The following is a 19,748-nucleotide window of genomic DNA, read 5'->3' on the forward strand; positions in this document are numbered from 1 at the left end:
TCGAGATTATTTTATTCATGGGGACTCACGACCTCGCAGATCATTTGGCTTTTTCCAGGATTGAGAAGGGAGGACCACCTTCATTAAATTCAGACAACTACTCTGTCAAATCGCAAAACATTATTCTTAGCCTCAATTTGTTCAGCTGCATTCCCGGTTCCCCTGTTCAACATATTCTAATACCACAATACCAAATAATGGATTAGTGCTGAAGATTTTATAACTAACTAAAACCATATAAATCCCATGTATATGTATGAGAAGTATCCATTTATACACAAACATAAACAATTGACAATACCTTCCTCCAAAATATACCTTAATTCTTACTGACAAAATCCACGTCCCAAGAAAAGAAAAAATAACATAGCAAAAGCAACAGGACAACATTAAAAAAACAAAAATATATAAGAATAAAATCGAATATAGAAAATAGTACAGTAATATTGTTTGTTCTACATACAAAGCTTTTTCTTTATTTGTCTTTCTTTAAGTGCTTTAACTTTGTTTGTTCGACCAAATGGCAAAAGGGATGTATTAGTCTTAGCAGATCTCACAATTTTAACACTTTGCTGACCAAGAAAAGGGACGGGGTTCGGTCGGCTGATCCAGTCGTTTTAGGCCTTTGAATTGGAGTAAAACGACACGCTGGTTGCCCCAAATCATGCTGATGGGCCGACCTTGGGGTTGGGTAAAAAAAAAAAGTAAGAAACACACACCCACACCCATATGGGTGTGTGTGTGATAGTGTGAGGGGAGAGTGCACACTTTATTCTATTCAAATTCGATACTTTGCCGTTACTATTTACTACTCAAAACGAGGCTGCGTTTCAAGCAAAAGAAAAGAAAGCAAAGCCCTTTTTCTTTAATCTCTCTAGACTGTGATAATTGCATAATCTCGTTCTTAAGTTGAAGTCTTGTCTCATTCTTGGTCATTCCTTTCGCGTTTCTCGAGTTGGGCACTTTTGTTTTTCTACTGTATTTCCATTAACCTCTTTGTGCACTACACATATTAATATACATGTATATGAACACTACAAGAGTGATTCTTGAGTTTTCTTTAGGGGCTTCATGAAGAAATTATGCCCAGGAAGTAGAATGCCGAAGAACTGAAGAATTAAGGAAAATCAGATACGCCCGTTTGGAATTTTGATCAGATTTTTGCATTGAAGTTGGATTGGAGCCTCAACAGAAGACATTGAAAATAGTGAACTTTAAAGGGTTCATAGTTTCTTGAATTTTTTTTCTTTTGATTTTTCGGAAAAAGGATCTGAATTTGTGAAAAGAAGGGGGAAGAGGAAGTGTGTAAAGAGTGCCGCATGAAGAAATAGGTGAAACAATGAGAGATGAAAATTTCAAGAAAAGCAAGGTTTTTTCCCCTTAATTTTCCAGGGAATTAAAATTAATAATAGTTTTATTGAAATTTTTTGCTGACTTTTTCCCCTTGTTCTTTTGGGCAACATGAAGCTCTCATGGTCAAAGAAACTGGTTAGAAAATGTTTCAATATCAAATGTAAAAGTGAAGAATTTCAGGCTGATGAAGTTGTTTATAGAGGTACTGTGTTCAATTTTCTGGATTTTATAGGTTTGATTTATTTCTGGTATACTTCATTTTTCTAGTTTTCCTTGATTTCTGTTTTTCGTTTTTTGTCTGATTGACTTTTTTCCTTACGAATTTGTTGATAGATAGATAGTATTTGTTAATTTTTTGACATTTCTCACCTCTTTTTTTGTTCACTTTGTCATTTCTTTTGTCCTATCTTAATCTTTTATGTTACTTGTATAGTCGGAATTTGGCTGCTGAGAAAATCAGGAAATTAAACATTTTAAGAATGTTTCAGTTTTCTTGTTTTGTCTTCTATTGATAAAACGATGTTTTAGCTTATTTTTCTTCAGTTTTATACTGGATTTTTCATTTTGTGGCTGTAAAAATGTAGAAGTGAAACTAAATTTCCTATCTATTTGAATTTATTTTTTTATTTTTATTATTTTTTATTCCTTCTGCATTAATTGATGAAGTTGTTAAATATACTTTTATAACGTGTATTTCGAGCAATAAGATTTATCATTCTGTTTACTTGGTAAATTGTTAGAATCTTTATCAATGATATGAATTACCTCTGTTTGATTTGAGGATTGAATTGTTAATGATGGTTCTCTTTCTAGGGGGTGATTTTGAATGGAGGAATAGCTTTGCGGAGAGGGAACCATGCACAATCAAGAAAAGCAGAACAGGTTTTTTGGATTGTACTTTTATGTTTTAGTCCGCACATGCATAATTTTGAAAATCCCACAGATATATGTTGAAATTGCTTATAAATTTACTTATGTTACTGACATATGTTTACATATGAATTGTTTATTATTAACATTTTGTATACTTTATATGCGTCTCCTTCCCAACTCTGAGTATGTATTTATCTTAATTTCTTTGCCCCACTTTGTTCTACAGAAAAATCAGCCAAGAACATTGAGCGTCCGCGATCTCGTTCCCGTTCGAGACGAGGGAGAGGTTATCTCGATCATCCTCAAATAATAAATGTCCAGAATTATAGGTACTCCTCTTTTATAGACATTTTTCATAGATAGGCTTCAGTTTGTAATTGCATTTCATAACAATTTGCATCTTTTGGAGCAGCCTCTTTGTCTCAACATGGAACGTGGGAGGAAAATCACCGCCTAACAACATGAATCTAGATGATTGGCTACATTCTGCACCTCCTGCAGACATTTATGTACTGGGGTAAGATTCACTTTGTGATTTGTGCATTTAATTTTATAACTCTGCTTATCGACTAACAGAAGTTCTTATTTTCTTTCACTGGTTAGATTTCAAGAAATAGTTCCTTTGAATGCCAGTAATATTCTGGGCGCTGAAGACAATGGCCCTGCCAAAAATTGGCTCCATCTTATAAGGAAAACGTTAAACAATGCTCCGGGAACTAGTACGGGCAGTGGGCGTTATACACCATCTCCTATCCCTGATCCAATTGCAGAATGGAATGCAGACTTTGAGGGATCAATCAGGAAAAAGGCCTCTTCTTTGTTGCACCGTCGATCTTTCCAGACACCACAACATTGGAGAATGGAGAATGACGTCCCACAACCTCGCCTTGATCGGCGATTTAGTGTTTGCGACCGGGTAATTTTTGGTCATAGGGCTAGTGATTTCGATCCAACTATCAGATGGGGTTATAGGCCAAGCGACTGTTCCTCTAGTCAGAGGCCAAGTGATTATTCATCTAGTCGCCGTCCAAGTGACTACTCCTCTGGTCGCAGGTCGAGTGGCTATTCGTGGAGCCAAAGGCCTAGTGACTACTCATGTGGTCAGAGGCCAAGTGACTTCTCCAGATGGGGTTCAGACGAGGATTATATGCCTGGGAATTCACCCAGTACAGTTTTGTATTCAGCAATGCCCTACAATGGACATGCACCAATGGAAGAGGGAAACAGACTGCCTGAGCATTCTAGATACTGTTTAGTTGCCAGCAAACAAATGGTAGGCATTTTTCTCACTGTATGGGTTCGGAGTGAATTGCGGGAACATGTGCGGAACATGAAAGTATCGTGTGTTGGCAGAGGATTGATGGGTTACCTTGGAAATAAGGTAATTTTTCGTAGGATTATTGAATAGGATGGCTAACCTAGTGTTCCTAGATGCCATTCAGAAAATAACTAATACTTTCTTTTGCAGGGCTCCATTGCGATCAGCATGTTATTGCATCAGACTAGCCTTTGTTTTGTGTGCAGCCACTTGACTTCAGGTCAGAAGGATGGCGATGAACTACGTAGAAATGCTGATGTTATGGAAATCCTAAGGAAAACGAGGTTCCCACGAGTTAACACCATCAGTGAAGAGAAATCCCCAGAAACAATCCTTGAACACGAGTAAGATTTCTTGCTTGCAGACAAATCAATCAATTCTATTTCCATATGCAGAAGTGGAAAAAGTAAATGAATTAGTAAAAATGGGTTGCATATAAATAAGTGGGGAGCAGTTGGATTTTTTAATTGAAATTCATTGATCCTTACAAAAGTGCTTATGAATTGTTCCTCCACTTATTCAATTTCAATTATATGAGTAATCAATGTTGATGTTTTCATATCATCTTGAAAATGGAATTATTTCGTTGTTTAAATTTGTTATTTTTCATAGCGAACGGTTATTATGTACTTATAGTCTAAATTTTGATCTAGTCGGATTATTTGGATTGGCGATCTGAACTATCGAGTAGCACTGCCCTACCGGCCTGCCAAAGCACTTGTTGAGATGCAAAACTGGAGAGCATTGTTAGAAAGGGACCAGGTACCTATAGTCTTAATGAAAATTAACTATTATGTTTTCTCAAATTCTGGGCTCATTTTCGTCACTAATTGGTTGACATCCAACTAAATAAACAGTTCTTATTTTTCTTAACAGCTGCGGATCGAGCAGACACGAGGTCGAGTTTTTGATGGATGGAAAGAAGGGAAGATATATTTCCCTCCAACATATAAATATTCTCATAATTCAGACAGATACACAGGTGATAATATTCACCTAAAAGAGAAAAGGAGGACACCTGCATGGTAAGAGCTCTTCATTTTTCCAAATTTGATTTATTTTATTTATAAATTAAGTGAATTAAAGGAATATGTCTGGACGAATAATTATTAGATTAAGTTATCGATGTTTATAAGTAAAATACTGATTTGGGCACTTCCATATCTGAAGGTGCGATCGAATTCTATGGCATGGAAGTGGGCTTCAGCAGTTGTCATACTTCCGTGGTGAATTTAGGTTTTCAGATCATAGGCCCGTGTCTAGCATGTTTTGGGCCGAGATAGAGTCAGTCCCCAACCGGTTGAGGAAGAGCATGAGTTGTTCCAACTCCAGGATTGAGGTGGAAGAGCTGTTACCATACTCGCATGGTTATACAGAGCTCTGCTTTTTTTGAAGGAGGGTATGATTGTAAACTTATGATCCGGGTACGCGCTCTCACTCTCTTTCCCCCAAGTGCATCTAAATTTGCATGCTTTCTCTCCTTGGGCATATAACAATTGCATGCTTTGCTGTATGCTGTCTAATTATTATGATTATGTTTGGCACACATATTGAGTAGATTCTAGCCTTTTTTTTCCTACGTTAATGCTGTATAGGACTTTCGGGTCCACCTAACCAAACATGCTTGTGTCCTTGTGCATCTCAATTTTAATTGTAATTTTTTCACCCATGCCTAAGCTATGACAACAAACATGATTTAAATGAACTCGTTCAATTTTCATGGTTACCGGTGATCTTTTTCCCATTTTGTTTCAATATTGTTTTGCGGCTAGTTTCACATGCCAAGATAATAATTGTCCTAGGCATGCGCTTTCGTCTAGTTAAGCGTCACATAAATTGCTTCTTCATTTAATGGTAATTTCAAGCCGAATGCACCTCTTCTTATATGTGTTGTTGGTCCCCATTGGTAGGTGGCAATTGTTTTAAAGAAACTCAACCTAAAGGGTGATGGGGACGATCCTTTGCCCATAAATCGATAAAGGTGAGCTTTCATCTTCTTTTACTTTTCCTTGATGGTACTGCAGATTTATGTTCTATTCTCTAATTTTCTTGTTTTCTACTCAGGTGTAGATACTTCAAATTTTTGATAGCTAACTTGGAAAGACCGGACATGATTAACCAAAGACCACTGTTAACTTCCTCTCTAATTATATTTCATTTTGGAGTTCGATTCAATTTCAAGATTCACCGCTTCCCACTTTATGGCATCTCTAAGTTTCATACTGCAGTTTCAACCCTCCTTTATCAGCAGGTACCTTCCCGTTAGCTGTTAATCACGTTCAGCATGTTCATTTAGCAGTTCACAGGGGACTGAACACTGCTATGAATAAGATTTAAATTTCTTTTTCTCGAGTATGATAAAATGTTTAGTTACTAAAGAAGTACTAAAAATTTGCAGGACAAAAATGAACTGAATGGCAAGTGGGAATACCAGATTGAATTCTTTTTATTCGACGATTCTTTATGGATGAAGATTCAGAATAATTATTTCATTTTTACTTTTTTGTTTTTAATGAGTAGAGACGTGAGAATCTGATGTGAACCGAGGCTAACGTGACAGTAAAAGCATGATATATGAATACTTGTGCTCTGTTTGTGCCAATGATTTTACTGAAAAGTGATTCTTTTTTGTTCCCTCCCATCCCATCTATACTGTTATCTGCTTTTCTTTTCTCCATAAACGAACAACAAATAAAAGAGAGAGAGAGGACAGATTTGCAGAAATGGCAGGTGAATTGAGAGAGGAAGCTTGACTTTTAAGAAATTCCCTCCTTTTATTTTTCCCTCTTTTCGGCAGAGATGCTAGTCACATCGCTCTTGGACTGCCAATAATTAGTGCAGTTTCTTCTGTTTTTGGGTATAGTGTGTGGGTTGGGTTGGCGGTGGGAGTTGGTGTGGACTCAAAAGAATGAATAATGTTATTTATAGTCGTTAATTATGGTAGCCGCCTTATGTGACATCTTATATGATGATTTGTGATTTGATATATTATTATGATAGTTTTTTCTTATCACATATATTAAATCACTAATCCTCACATGTCTGTTACTTAAGGTCACTGTGATAATGAGTGACTGTAAATAACTTTATTCGAAATGAACTACAATAATTAGAGGTTAATTCTAAGAAACATGAAACATCTATGTAGCAATAAGAGAAAATTCGAGCTGTGTCAACCTTCGAGGTAGGTTGGTTGTCTCTAACATTTCAAAATAAAGTAGTGGTCGTTAACTTATTTTTAAATGTGGAAATTACACACATTCCTTACTTTTAACTCACCATTTCAAAAATCAGATTTTAACTTAATTCTTTAAAAACATGAGGTCTATACCATAATCGTATCTCACCTCTTATCACCCCATCCATCCTTTTATCCATTTTGTCCAAGTCACAATTAGCATCCACTCCCAAAACCATTGCTTGCCATTACTGCTGCCCGTACCACCACTTCCACCATCGTTGCCCGCAACCTCCCCATTTCGCATCCACCCTAGTTGTAGAAAACGTAACCCTAATCCTAACCCCAAACCCATTTGTCGCCCCGCAACCTCCCAATTCCACATCCACCCTAGTTGTAGAAACCATAACCCTAATCCTAACCCCATACCCATTTTTCACATCAATTGAACGGTTTTATGATTTGCTCGGCCTCCAATTTGTATTGTGAGGTCGATTGAAGGCACGGAGGGAGACAACGACATGATCGCGTCACCGGTGCAGTCCATTTCACGTAATTAAGTGATGGAAGGAAACTTTGAATGGGGCGACGGTGTGAGGGTTTCCATTTAGGGTCCTCGCGAACTGAATGGATTTAGGATCTATTGGGCCCCAGTATGTAGCGTGAGGCTGGTCGAAGACAGGAAGGGAGAATGGGAGATGATGGCATGATTCAGCCGTCGATATAATCCATTTTCGATAGTTTGGAAGGAAGCTTTTGCGTGGGTTAGGGATGATGTGGGATGGGTGTGATGTTGGTTTGTGATTAATTAATTTGATAATTTGTAATCAACAAATAATTGTGCCTTAAATAAAACACACTTACAACTAAATTTGCTATTGTGACCTATAAATTGTATCTTTATAACTATGAAGTTGGACAATTTGTGATTAATACCTTATCGTGATTATAAATTATGCATTATTGTGACCTTGACCCGTTCAATTAATTATAAGTCACAAAATTGTATTTTTGAACTTTTTCGCAAGTTTCTTATTTTTGAAAGTGTGGAATTAAACCTTTGTAGTTAATTTTTTTTTCAAATTATTTAGATATGTGAACTTAGATCTTTATGTAACAAAAATTGTTTAAATAAACAATGAAATTGAATGCAACTTTTATATGACATAAAATTAGATGTTAAGTCGTGACGATTCGCCGTGTGACTCTAGATTAAATGAAAATTACGTTTAATAAACATCCACAATGATAGTTTTCATCACTTAAGGCCTCATATTTACATGTGTAAATGGGTTGGGGGAATCGAACCTCATTTTTGAATATTAGTAAAAATTATTTTCATTAACTTAAAAAAGTCCACTCCTTTTTTTGTTGAACTTGGGGGTTATTTTGGGTGTATTGTTTTAATTATCTAATCTAATTTGTATTATTTGAGTACTCGATAAGGTTAGTCCCGACTGATTAGCCAAGCCCTTGCTTATGTTCTTTGATAGAGAACTTACACCTTACCCCTTATAGTCGCTAATTTCATAAAAGAACAATTTGTATTCTGTCAACAAAATGTGCTTAACACAACCTATAACGTAAATGCATTTGAAACTCTTCTAAACTATGTTTTTGAGCTAACAAAATCAGACTTCATTAACGAGGGTCTCTCTCTCAAAAAAAAAAAATAATAAATAAATAAATTGACTGTTAATTTTACATTTTTCTTTCTTATTTTTGAATTGAATAGCATTTGATTATGCATAATTCTTATGATCTGGCTAATATTTAAAGTTATTATTCTTGTTCAATGCTATGCCATTATTTCCAAAAATTTGAAATCCATGTTCAGTGTCAACATTAAATGTCATACCAAAATAACGCTCACAGCAGTAAATGTGAAAATGACAAAACTGAAAAATCCAAAATCAATTATAAGTTTTTTATTACTTCTACAAAAAGAGTCTGACAATATGCTGGGAAATTTATAATTTATAAATATTTTAATGTTTAATTAATCATTACTTAATTAATGGTAATACAGTGGTGCTGATGCAAAACTTGTCATCAAAGCTATCACACCTTGCAGAATTTCACACGCTTGCGTAGCATCTAGGTATCTATGTAATATTCTCTTTAATCAAATTTTTTGACATTCAGTTAAAAATTTCAAAATATTCACAAGTTATAGAATTGACCTCCCCACTTTAATGAACTTCTTCTTATGCATGACGTGAAAAGAGAACTATAGTTATAATTCTTTAAACTTATAATCGTTTTATATAACCATCATTAAGGGTTTCTTACCACGCCAACGATTGGAAGTTAAACCTTGATTACTTGTCCATATTCTTTGTGTGAGAAAATGAGTAAAAGGAAAAGGACACATTGTAGAAAGAGCATACCATAATTTGGAGGGGTTTTGTTATTTGTATAGCTCCCTCACAATAGGGAGGGTATGCGCCCAAAAATTAAAATTAGAGTTTTACTATATTTTGATAAAAGTTAATGAATTGTGTGATTAAAATGCTGTGAATTCCATAAAACATGTTATTGAAATTAATTGCTAATTTTAATTTTAATTAAGATCTTGATTTTAGTCCTACCAAACATGGGCAAAATGTAAAAGTAATGACATTGCAATTCTAAATATGATAATTTTCACGAATAAAAATATTGACTTGATACTTGATGAAGAGTATAAAAGTCAAGTTCGTTCTTAATATCTACATTATCCCTCGTTTTTTTGCAATGTACATGCCTAATAAAAATTCTAATTGCTCCAATCTCCTAATTGAAAAGAATTATACTATGTGTACAACACCTGCTCTACACTCATTTTAACAGCCTACTCACATGAGTGGGCCCCTACGATTATTTTAATCACTGGATCCACTTGTGTGATGTGAGAGGGTTGTTAAAGATAGTGTAAAAATGAGTGTACTTGTAGCATAATTCAATTGAAAACCCCAAAATCTTTTGGAGAATAATAATAAAAAAAAAAAAAACTCTAATTGTGCTTGTCCAAGAGAGCCCGATCCAAAAAAGTGTGGTTCTCAAAATGAGCATATGCTTGTTTACTTGATCCAACTGCCCAATGTTGATAATGGTAGCCAACAATTAGAAGAAGACAGACTAAGTTACGATCCAAAGTAATCTTAACATCTTGGCAGCATGGGGACAGTGACAGATCTAGGATTCTTGATCACTGAGGCGATCGTGGATCGTCGACCGTCCACCATCCATCGTCATTTTCTACTTTTCATTCAACCAAAGAACGGGTTACTAGATGCAATTTCTAAGTGCTTCTGCGTATGTCCAAAAGACAAACTTAGCCATCTTTCTTCCATGAACAATGTATGAAGAAGCATACTACAAAGTGCAAAAGTTAAGTGCATTTTGGTTTAGGAAAAGAATATAACAAGAAACCAAGGGTAAAATCCAAATCGTTTTTACAGCTCTAAGCATTGAATTATTATCCCTCTACAAACATTTCCAAAGGCATAAAGCTTAAGAAGATGTGATCAGATAAAAATAGAATCTTCAGACAAACATAAGAGCCTGTTCAATAACATAATTCAGCACTATCTATTAGTCTACCACCATAATTTGAAAAGAAATTAACAATTGCACGAGAACAACAAAAAGGACTCAGAATTTAGCCCAAAAGGCTCAAATCATTTAAAGTCTCATTCAATAATTATAATTCGTGAGAGCACAAAAACAACAATACTCCAAAAGAAAATTTCCAATAAAGCAAAAATACACACATGTACAACAAAACATCATCAGTGCTAAGTCATAAAAACCTTGTATAAAGACAATAAACTAACTATCATACGCCTACATATAAATTTACACTCGTAAGTCATAAATCATAACTCATAACTCACACTTTCATAGTTATAACATAGATCATAAATATATAAAAAAAAAATTGGAGTCTAAAAAAAAAAAAACCAAAAATTGAAAAAAGAAGAGGCAGTTGACTGAGACTCACGAAGAGAAAGACGAAAATATAGTGGGTCAGCGGCGGAGATCAAAGAAGCTCGAAGGCGACTCGGCGCAGCCTATAACGGGTCTTAAGGCGCGGTAGGGAGGAAATGAGATAGGGTTTGGAATTGCGACTTGTTCTCTCATTTCGCAATTGAATTAACTGTTACAATTACACAATATATACCTAGCAGCTGCATCCAACATTTTGGGCCTACGTTTTTTGAAAAAATGAAAGGAAAGAGAGGTGCATCAGAAGAAAAGGCCCAGAATTAAAAAATAACTATAATCTTCCAAATTCCTCGATTCCTCCATTCATGGCGCCTAAACTTCAATCTTCACAATTTCTCCTTAGCTTCAATGTCAATTGTAAATTTCATGGAGCCAACATGCGTGGCCACGCCTCCTCGCCAGGTGTTGGATCTGCAACTGTATAGGGATCAAAATGCTTCAAGGTAACTACAGCATAAAAAGTTACTTTTTTCTAATATTAAAATTGCTTATAATTTATTTTGGGCTTAATTACATGGGTATAAAAAATTGATCAAGGTTGTCAATACAGTACAATATGTGTATTTGAATTTCATTATAAGTAACTTACAAAAAGATTATAATAAAATTGAACACACTGATTTTTTTATTTTTTATTTTTTCCTAATAGACTTCTAATGAGTACAATTTAGGTTAACCTCAATCATAATGATCTCAACCCGAGGAGATAATGATCCTCGAGGTGCCTCATTGGACCAAAGCATCAATGGTGTCCATGAGATTGAGATCATGTACCCCATGACATCCTTAAATGATTTCGACCCCTTATTGCGCTCGCTCGCTCGCTCTCTCTCTCTCTCTCTCCATTTTGAGGTCTGTAAATTGTGACAGTAGGCAAATCACCCGACTTATTTAGTAGTTATTTAAATTATATTCCTTTTAAGTTATATTCATGAGCTTGCACGGCCCACTTTTCTTCATTCAATTTTTGGGTCTGCACACCCATTATTACTTTGTGAAGTTGAATAAGTAATGACTTATAGATTGTCTTGAACATATCACGAGGAAAAATGTAATCCATTGGTCTTGTACTTGCTAGAGTATACTCCCCTAATAATGTCAAGTGTTCATCCTATGAAGCATATAAAAACAAATTTGCTACACAAGTGCGTCGAGCTTTGCCCCGAGTAGTCACCTCAAGCTTGAATATATCTAAAGGGGTGTATTTAATTCAAACTTTTAATGATTTTTTGAAATTTAAAAAGTTTTGGAGTATTCAATTGAGATTTTTTGAGACTCTCTAAAAGTCACGATGTATTCAATTGAAACTTTTATAGACTTTTAAAAAGTCTTTAAAGTTACAGTATAATCAATTAAGCTCCCATTTGACCTCCATTAGATTACATTCCACCATCGTTGCCCGCAACCTCCCCATTTCGCATCCACCCTAGTTGTAGAAAACGTAACCCTAATCCTAACCCCAAACCCATTTGTCGCCCCGCAACCTCCCAATTCCACATCCACCCTAGTTGTAGAAACCATAACCCTAATCCTAACCCCATACCCATTTTTCACATCAATTGAACGGTTTTATGATTTGCTCGGCCCCCAATTTGTATTGTGAGGTCGATTGAAGGCACGGAGGGAGACAACGACATGATCGCGTCACCGGTGCAGTCCATTTCACGTAATTAAGTGATGGAAGGAAACTTTGAATGGGGCGACGGTGTGAGGGTCCTCGCGAACTGAATGGATTTAGGATCTATTGGGCCCCAGTATGTAGCGTGAGGCTGGTCGAAGACAGGAAGGGAGAATGGGAGATGATGGCATGATTCAGCCGTCGATATAATCCATTTTCGATGGTTTGGAAGGAAGCTTTTGCGTGGGTTAGGGATGATGTGGGATGGGTGTGATGTTGGTTTGTGATTAATTAATTTGATAATTTGTAATCAACAAATAATTTGTGCCTTAAATAAAACACACTTACAACTAAATTTGCTATTGTGACCTATAAATTGTATCTTTATAACTATGAAGTTGGACAATTTGTGATTAATACCTTATCGTGATTATAAATTATGCATTATTGTGACCTTGACCCGTTCAATTAATTATAAGTCACAAAATTGTATTTTTGAACTTTTTCGCAAGTTTCTTATTTTTGAAAGTGTGGAATTAAACCTTTGTAGTTAATTTTTTTTTTCAAATTATTTAAATGTGTGAACTTAGATCTTTATGTAACAAAAATTGTTTAAATAAACAATGAAATTGAATGCAACTTTTATATGACATAAAATTAGATGTTAAGTGGTGACGATTCGCCGTGTAACTATAGATTAAATGAAAATTACGTTTAATAAACATCCACAATGATAGTTTTCATCACTTAAGGCCTCATATTTACATGTGTAAATGGGTTGGGGGAATCGAACCTCATTTTTGAATATTAGTAAAAATTATTTTCATTAACTTAAAAAAGTCCACTCCTTTTTTTGTTGAACTTGGGGGTTATTTTGGGTGTATTGTTTTAATTATCTAATCTAATTTGTATTATTTGAGTACTCGATAAGGTTAGTCCCGACTGATTAGCCAAGCCCTTGCTTATGTTCTTTGATAGAGAACTTACACCTTACCCCTTATAGTCGCTAATTTCATAAAAGAACAATTTGTATTCTGTCAACAAAATGTGCTTAACACAACCTATAACGTAAATGCATTTGAACCTCTTCTAAACTATGTTTTTGAGCTAACAAAATCAGACTTCATTAACAAGGGTCTCTCTCTCAAAAAAATAAAAATAAAAAATAAATAAATTGACTGTTAATTTTACATTTTTCTTTCTTATTTTTGAATTGAATAGCATTTGATTATGCATAATTCTTATGATCTGGCTAATATTTAAAGTTATTATTCTTGTTCAATGCTATGCCATTATTTCCAAAAATTTGAAATCCATGTTCAGTGTCAACATTAAATGTCATACCAAAATAACGCTCACAGCAGTAAATGTGAAAATGACAAAACTGAAAAATCCAAAATCAATTATAAGTTTTTTATTACTTCTACAAAAAGAGTCTGACAATATGCTGGGAAATTTATAATTTATAAATATTTTAATGTTTAATTAATCATTACTTAATTAATGGTAATACAGTGGTGCTGATGCAAAACTTGTCATCAAAGCTATCACACCTTGCAGAATTTCACACGCTTGCGTAGCATCTAGGTATCTATGTAATATTCTCTTTAATCAAATTTTTTGACATTCAGTTAAAAATTTCAAAATATTCACAAGTTATAGAATTGACCTCCCCACTTTAATGAACTTCTTCTTATGCATGACGTGAAAAGAGAACTATAGTTATAATTCTTTAAACTTATAATCGTTTTATATAACCATCATTAAGGGTTTCTTACCACGCCAACGATTGGAAGTTAAACCTTGATTACTTGTCCATATTCTTTGTGTGAGAAAATGAGTAAAAGGAAAAGGACACATTGTAGAAAGAGCATACCATAATTTGGAGGGGTTTTGTTATTTGTATAGCTCCCTCACAATAGGGAGGGTATGCGCCCAAAAATTAAAATTAGAGTTTTACTATATTTTGATAAAAGTTAATGAATTGTGTGATTAAAATGCTGTGAATTCCATAAAACATGTTATTGAAATTAATTGCTAATTTTAATTTTAATTAAGATCTTGATTTTAGTCCTACCAAACATGGGCAAAATGTAAAAGTAATGACATTGCAATTCTAAATATGATAATTTTCACGAATAAAAATATTGACTTGATACTTGATGAAGAGTATAAAAGTCAAGTTCGTTCTTAATATCTACATTATCCCTCGTTTTTTTGCAATGTACATGCCTAATAAAAATTCTAATTGCTCCAATCTCCTAATTGAAAAGAATTATACTATGTGTACAACACCTGCTCTACACTCATTTTAACAGCCTACTCACATGAGTGGGCCCCTACGATTATTTTAATCACTGGATCCACTTGTGTGATGTGAGAGGGTTGTTAAAGATAGTGTAAAAATGAGTGTACTTGTAGCATAATTCAATTGAAAACCCCAAAATCTTTTGGAGAATAATAATAAAAAAAAAAAAAACTCTAATTGTGCTTGTCCAAGAGAGCCCGATCCAAAAAAGTGTGGTTCTCAAAATGAGCATATGCTTGTTTACTTGATCCAACTGCCCAATGTTGATAATGGTAGCCAACAATTAGAAGAAGACAGACTAAGTTACGATCCAAAGTAATCTTAACATCTTGGCAGCATGGGGACAGTGACAGATCTAGGATTCTTGATCACTGAGGCGATCGTGGATCGTCGACCGTCCACCATCCATCGTCATTTTCTACTTTTCATTCAACCAAAGAACGGGTTACTAGATGCAATTTCTAAGTGCTTCTGCGTATGTCCAAAAGACAAACTTAGCCATCTTTCTTCCATGAACAATGTATGAAGAAGCATACTACAAAGTGCAAAAGTTAAGTGCATTTTGGTTTAGGAAAAGAATATAACAAGAAACCAAGGGTAAAATCCAAATCGTTTTTACAGCTCTAAGCATTGAATTATTATCCCTCTACAAACATTTCCAAAGGCATAAAGCTTAAGAAGATGTGATCAGATAAAAATAGAATCTTCAGACAAACATAAGAGCCTGTTCAATAACATAATTCAGCACTATCTATTAGTCTACCACCATAATTTGAAAAGAAATTAACAATTGCACGAGAACAACAAAAAGGACTCAGAATTTAGCCCAAAAGGCTCAAATCATTTAAAGTCTCATTCAATAATTATAATTCGTGAGAGCACAAAAACAACAATACTCCAAAAGAAAATTTCCAATAAAGCAAAAATACACACATGTACAACAAAACATCATCAGTGCTAAGTCATAAAAACCTTGTATAAAGACAATAAACTAACTATCATACGCCTACATATAAATTTACACTCGTAAGTCATAAATCATAACTCATAACTCACACTTTCATAGTTATAACATAGATCATAAATATATAAAAAAAAAATTGGAGTCTAAAAAAAAAAAAACCAAAAATTGAAAAAAGAAGAGGCAGTTGACTGAGACTCACGAAGAGAAAGACGAAAATATAGTGGGTCAGCGGCGGAGATCAAAGAAGCTCGAAGGCGACTCGGCGCAGCCTATAACGGGTCTTAAGGCGCGGTAGGGAGGAAATGAGATAGGGTTTGGAATTGCGACTTGTTCTCTCATTTCGCAATTGAATTAACTGTTACAATTACACAATATATACCTAGCAGCTGCATCCAACATTTTGGGCCTACGTTTTTTGAAAAAATGAAAGGAAAGAGAGGTGCATCAGAAGAAAAGGCCCAGAATTAAAAAATAACTATAATCTTCCAAATTCCTCGATTCCTCCATTCATGGCGCCTAAACTTCAATCTTCACAATTTCTCCTTAGCTTCAATGTCAATTGTAAATTTCATGGAGCCAACATGCGTGGCCACGCCTCCTCGCCAGGTGTTGGATCTGCAACTGTATAGGGATCAAAATGCTTCAAGGTAACTACAGCATAAAAAGTTACTTTTTTCTAATATTAAAATTGCTTATAATTTATTTTGGGCTTAATTACATGGGTATAAAAAATTGATCAAGGTTGTCAATACAGTACAATATGTGTATTTGAATTTCATTATAAGTAACTTACAAAAAGATTATAATAAAATTGAACACACTGATTTTTTTATTTTTTATTTTTTCCTAATAGACTTCTAATGAGTACAATTTAGGTTAACCTCAATCATAATGATCTCAACCCGAGGAGATAATGATCCTCGAGGTGCCTCATTGGACCAAAGCATCAATGGTGTCCATGAGATTGAGATCATGTACCCCATGACATCCTTAAATGATTTCGACCCCTTATTGCGCTCGCTCGCTCGCTCTCTCTCTCTCTCTCTCCATTTTGAGGTCTGTAAATTGTGACAGTAGGCAAATCACCCGACTTATTTAGTAGTTATTTAAATTATATTCCTTTTAAGTTATATTCATGAGCTTGCACGGCCCACTTTTCTTCATTCAATTTTTGGGTCTGCACACCCATTATTACTTTGTGAAGTTGAATAAGTAATGACTTATAGATTGTCTTGAACATATCACGAGGAAAAATGTAATCCATTGGTCTTGTACTTGCTAGAGTATACTCCCCTAATAATGTCAAGTGTTCATCCTATGAAGCATATAAAAACAAATTTGCTACACAAGTGCGTCGAGCTTTGCCCCGAGTAGTCACCTCAAGCTTGAATATATCTAAAGGGGTGTATTTAATTCAAACTTTTAATGATTTTTTGAAATTTAAAAAGTTTTGGAGTATTCAATTGAGATTTTTTGAGACTCTCTAAAAGTCACGATGTATTCAATTGAAACTTTTATAGACTTTTAAAAAGTCTTTAAAGTTACAGTATAATCAATTAAGCTCCCATTTGACCTCCATTAGATTACATTCCATTACATTTTATTTTTCTTTCTCATATTTTCAACCCCACAATATTCCATAAACTAATACTGCACGTAAATCGAAAACATTTTTTCCTTTTCAACCATTCATTTTTCAAAAAAATATTATTTCACCTTTTTTTATTTCTAGAAAATGGGGGCCAAACGAAGGCTAAAACTTTTTAGAAGTTTCTACAAGTCTTGGAGTATTCAAATTTTAATGACTTCTAAAGATTTTTATAAAAGTCTCTGGAATACTAACTTTTAAGTAGAAAATACTCATATAAATTTTTAAAATTTGTCTCTCATTTATCACGAGATTTTAGTAGACTTTTAACTTTTCATGGACATGTATGATTAAAATTTATTTTTTTCTATTGATTATATTACATTTATCTTTCTTTCTCTTATTATTTATCTTTATTTTCTATAAAAAATAAAATTGGATTCTTATAACTTTTTTTTTTCTTTTTTCATTCATTTTTTTGTGAAAAATTTTATATGACAAATTTATAATTAAATGTAAATACATTATTTTTTTTACTTATTTTAAAGAATATTATATTAATAATATTGAATATTAAATTTATTTTTTAGCACGCACGCACACATTATTGTATGAAATCCACGTGAATTCTAATTCAAATGAAAGTTTTCAAAAGTTTTCAAAAGTTTTTTTTTTGTTCATGGAAGTGGGCTTCAGCAGTTGTCATACTTCCGTGGTGAATTTAGGTTTTCAGATCATAGGCCCGTGTCTAGCATGTTTTGGGCCGAGATAGAGTCAGTCCCCAACCGGTTGAGGAAGAGCATGAGTTGTTCCAACTCCAGGATTGAGGTGGAAGAGCTGTTACCATACTCGCATGGTTATACAGAGCTCTGCTTTTTTTGAAGGAGGGTATGATTGTAAACTTATGATCCGGGTACGCGCTCTCCTCACTCTCTTTCCCCCAAGTGCATCTAAATTTGCATGCTCTCTCTCCTTGGGCATATAACAATTGCATGCTTTGCTGTATGCTGTCTAATTATTATGATTATGTTTGGCACACATATTGAGTAGATTCTAGCCTTTTTTTTCCTACGTTAATGCTGTATAGGACTTTCGGGTCCACCTAACCAAACATGCTTGTGTCCTTGTGCATCTCAATTTTAATTGTAATTTTTTCACCCATGCCTAAGCTATGACAACAAACATGATTTAAATGAACTCGTTCAATTTTCATGGTTACCGGTGATCTTTTTCCCATTTTGTTTCAATATTGTTTTGCGGCTAGTTTCACATGCCAAGATAATAATTGTCCTAGGCATGTGCTTTCGTCTAGTTAAGCGTCACATAAATTGCTTCTTCATTTAATGGTAATTTCAAGCCGAATGCACCTCTTCTTATATGTGTTGTTGGTCCCCATTGGTAGGTGGCAATTGTTTTAAAGAAACTCAACCTAAAGGGTGATGGGGACGATCCTTTGCCCATAAATCGATAAAGGTGAGCTTTCATCTTCTTTTACTTTTCCTTGATGGTACTGCAGATTTATGTTCTATTCTCTAATTTTCTTGTTTTCTACTCAGGTGTAGATACTTCAAATTTTTGATAGCTAACTTGGAAAGACCGGACATGATTAACCAAAGACCACTGTTAACTTCCTCTCTAATTATATTTCATTTTGGAGTTCGATTCAATTTCAAGATTCACCGCTTCCCACTTTATGGCATCTCTAAGTTTCATACTGCAGTTTCAACCCTCCTTTATCAGCAGGTACCTTCCCGTTAGCTGTTAATCACGTTCAGCATGTTCATTTAGCAGTTCACAGGGGACTGAACACTGCTATGAATAAGATTTAAATTTCTTTTTCTCGAGTATGATAAAATGTTTAGTTACTAAAGAAGTACTAAAAATTTGCAGGACAAAAATGAACTGAATGGCAAGTGGGAATACCAGATTGAATTCTTTTTATTCGACGATTCTTTATGGATGAAGATTCAGAATAATTATTTCATTTTTACTTTTTTGTTTTTAATGAGTAGAGACGTGAGAATCTGATGTGAACCGAGGCTAACGTGACAGTAAAAGCATGATATATGAATACTTGTGCTCTGTTTGTGCCAATGATTTTACTGAAAAGTGATTCTTTTTTGTTCCCTCCCATCCCATCTATACTGTTATCTGCTTTTCTTTTCTCCATAAACGAACAACAAATAAAAGAGAGAGAGAGGACAGATTTGCAGAAATGGCAGGTGAATTGAGAGAGGAAGCTTGACTTTTAAGAAATTCCCTCCTTTTATTTTTCCCTCTTTTCGGCAGAGATGCTAGTCACATCGCTCTTGGACTGCCAATAATTAGTGCAGTTTCTTCTGTTTTTGGGTATAGTGTGTGGGTTGGGTTGGCGGTGGGAGTTGGTGTGGACTCAAAAGAATGAATAATGTTATTTATAGTCGTTAATTATGGTAGCCGCCTTATGTGACATCTTATATGATGATTTGTGATTTGATATATTATTATGATAGTTTTTTCTTATCACATATATTAAATCACTAATCCTCACATGTCTGTTACTTAAGGTCACTGTGATA

General features: G+C 34.5%; 1 protein-coding gene across 2 annotated transcripts; it reads left to right on the top strand.

Moving 5' to 3' along the window:
* Window positions 1-785: 785 nt before the first annotated feature.
* Window positions 786-19,317, top strand: LOC111371653 (type IV inositol polyphosphate 5-phosphatase 7-like). 2 transcript variants are annotated; one of them, XM_022993746.1, is made up of 14 exons: window positions 786-1,369; window positions 1,468-1,555; window positions 2,167-2,235; window positions 2,453-2,555; window positions 2,639-2,743; window positions 2,830-3,607; window positions 3,695-3,888; window positions 4,198-4,306; window positions 4,421-4,569; window positions 4,715-4,770; window positions 17,906-18,103; window positions 18,593-18,663; window positions 18,747-18,933; window positions 19,081-19,317. In XM_022993746.1, the coding sequence occupies exons 1-11, from the start codon at window positions 1,340-1,342 to the stop codon at window positions 18,070-18,072; spliced, it is 1,848 nt and encodes a 615-aa protein (XP_022849514.1). In that variant the 5' UTR covers window positions 786-1,339; the 3' UTR covers window positions 18,073-18,103; window positions 18,593-18,663; window positions 18,747-18,933; window positions 19,081-19,317. The 2 variants fall into 2 exon arrangements, with proteins under 2 accessions (XP_022849514.1, XP_022849513.1); XM_022993745.1 differs by lacking the exons at window positions 17,906-18,103; window positions 18,593-18,663; window positions 18,747-18,933; window positions 19,081-19,317 and adding exons at window positions 5,455-5,525; window positions 5,609-5,795; window positions 5,943-6,179 and having other exon boundaries at window positions 787-1,369; window positions 4,715-4,968.
* The last annotated feature ends 431 nt before the right edge of the window (window positions 19,318-19,748 follow it).

The sequence above is a fragment of the Olea europaea genome, chromosome 22 (genome assembly GCF_002742605.1).
Source record: "Olea europaea var. sylvestris chromosome 22, O_europaea_v1, whole genome shotgun sequence".
NCBI lineage: Eukaryota > Viridiplantae > Streptophyta > Magnoliopsida > Lamiales > Oleaceae > Olea > Olea europaea.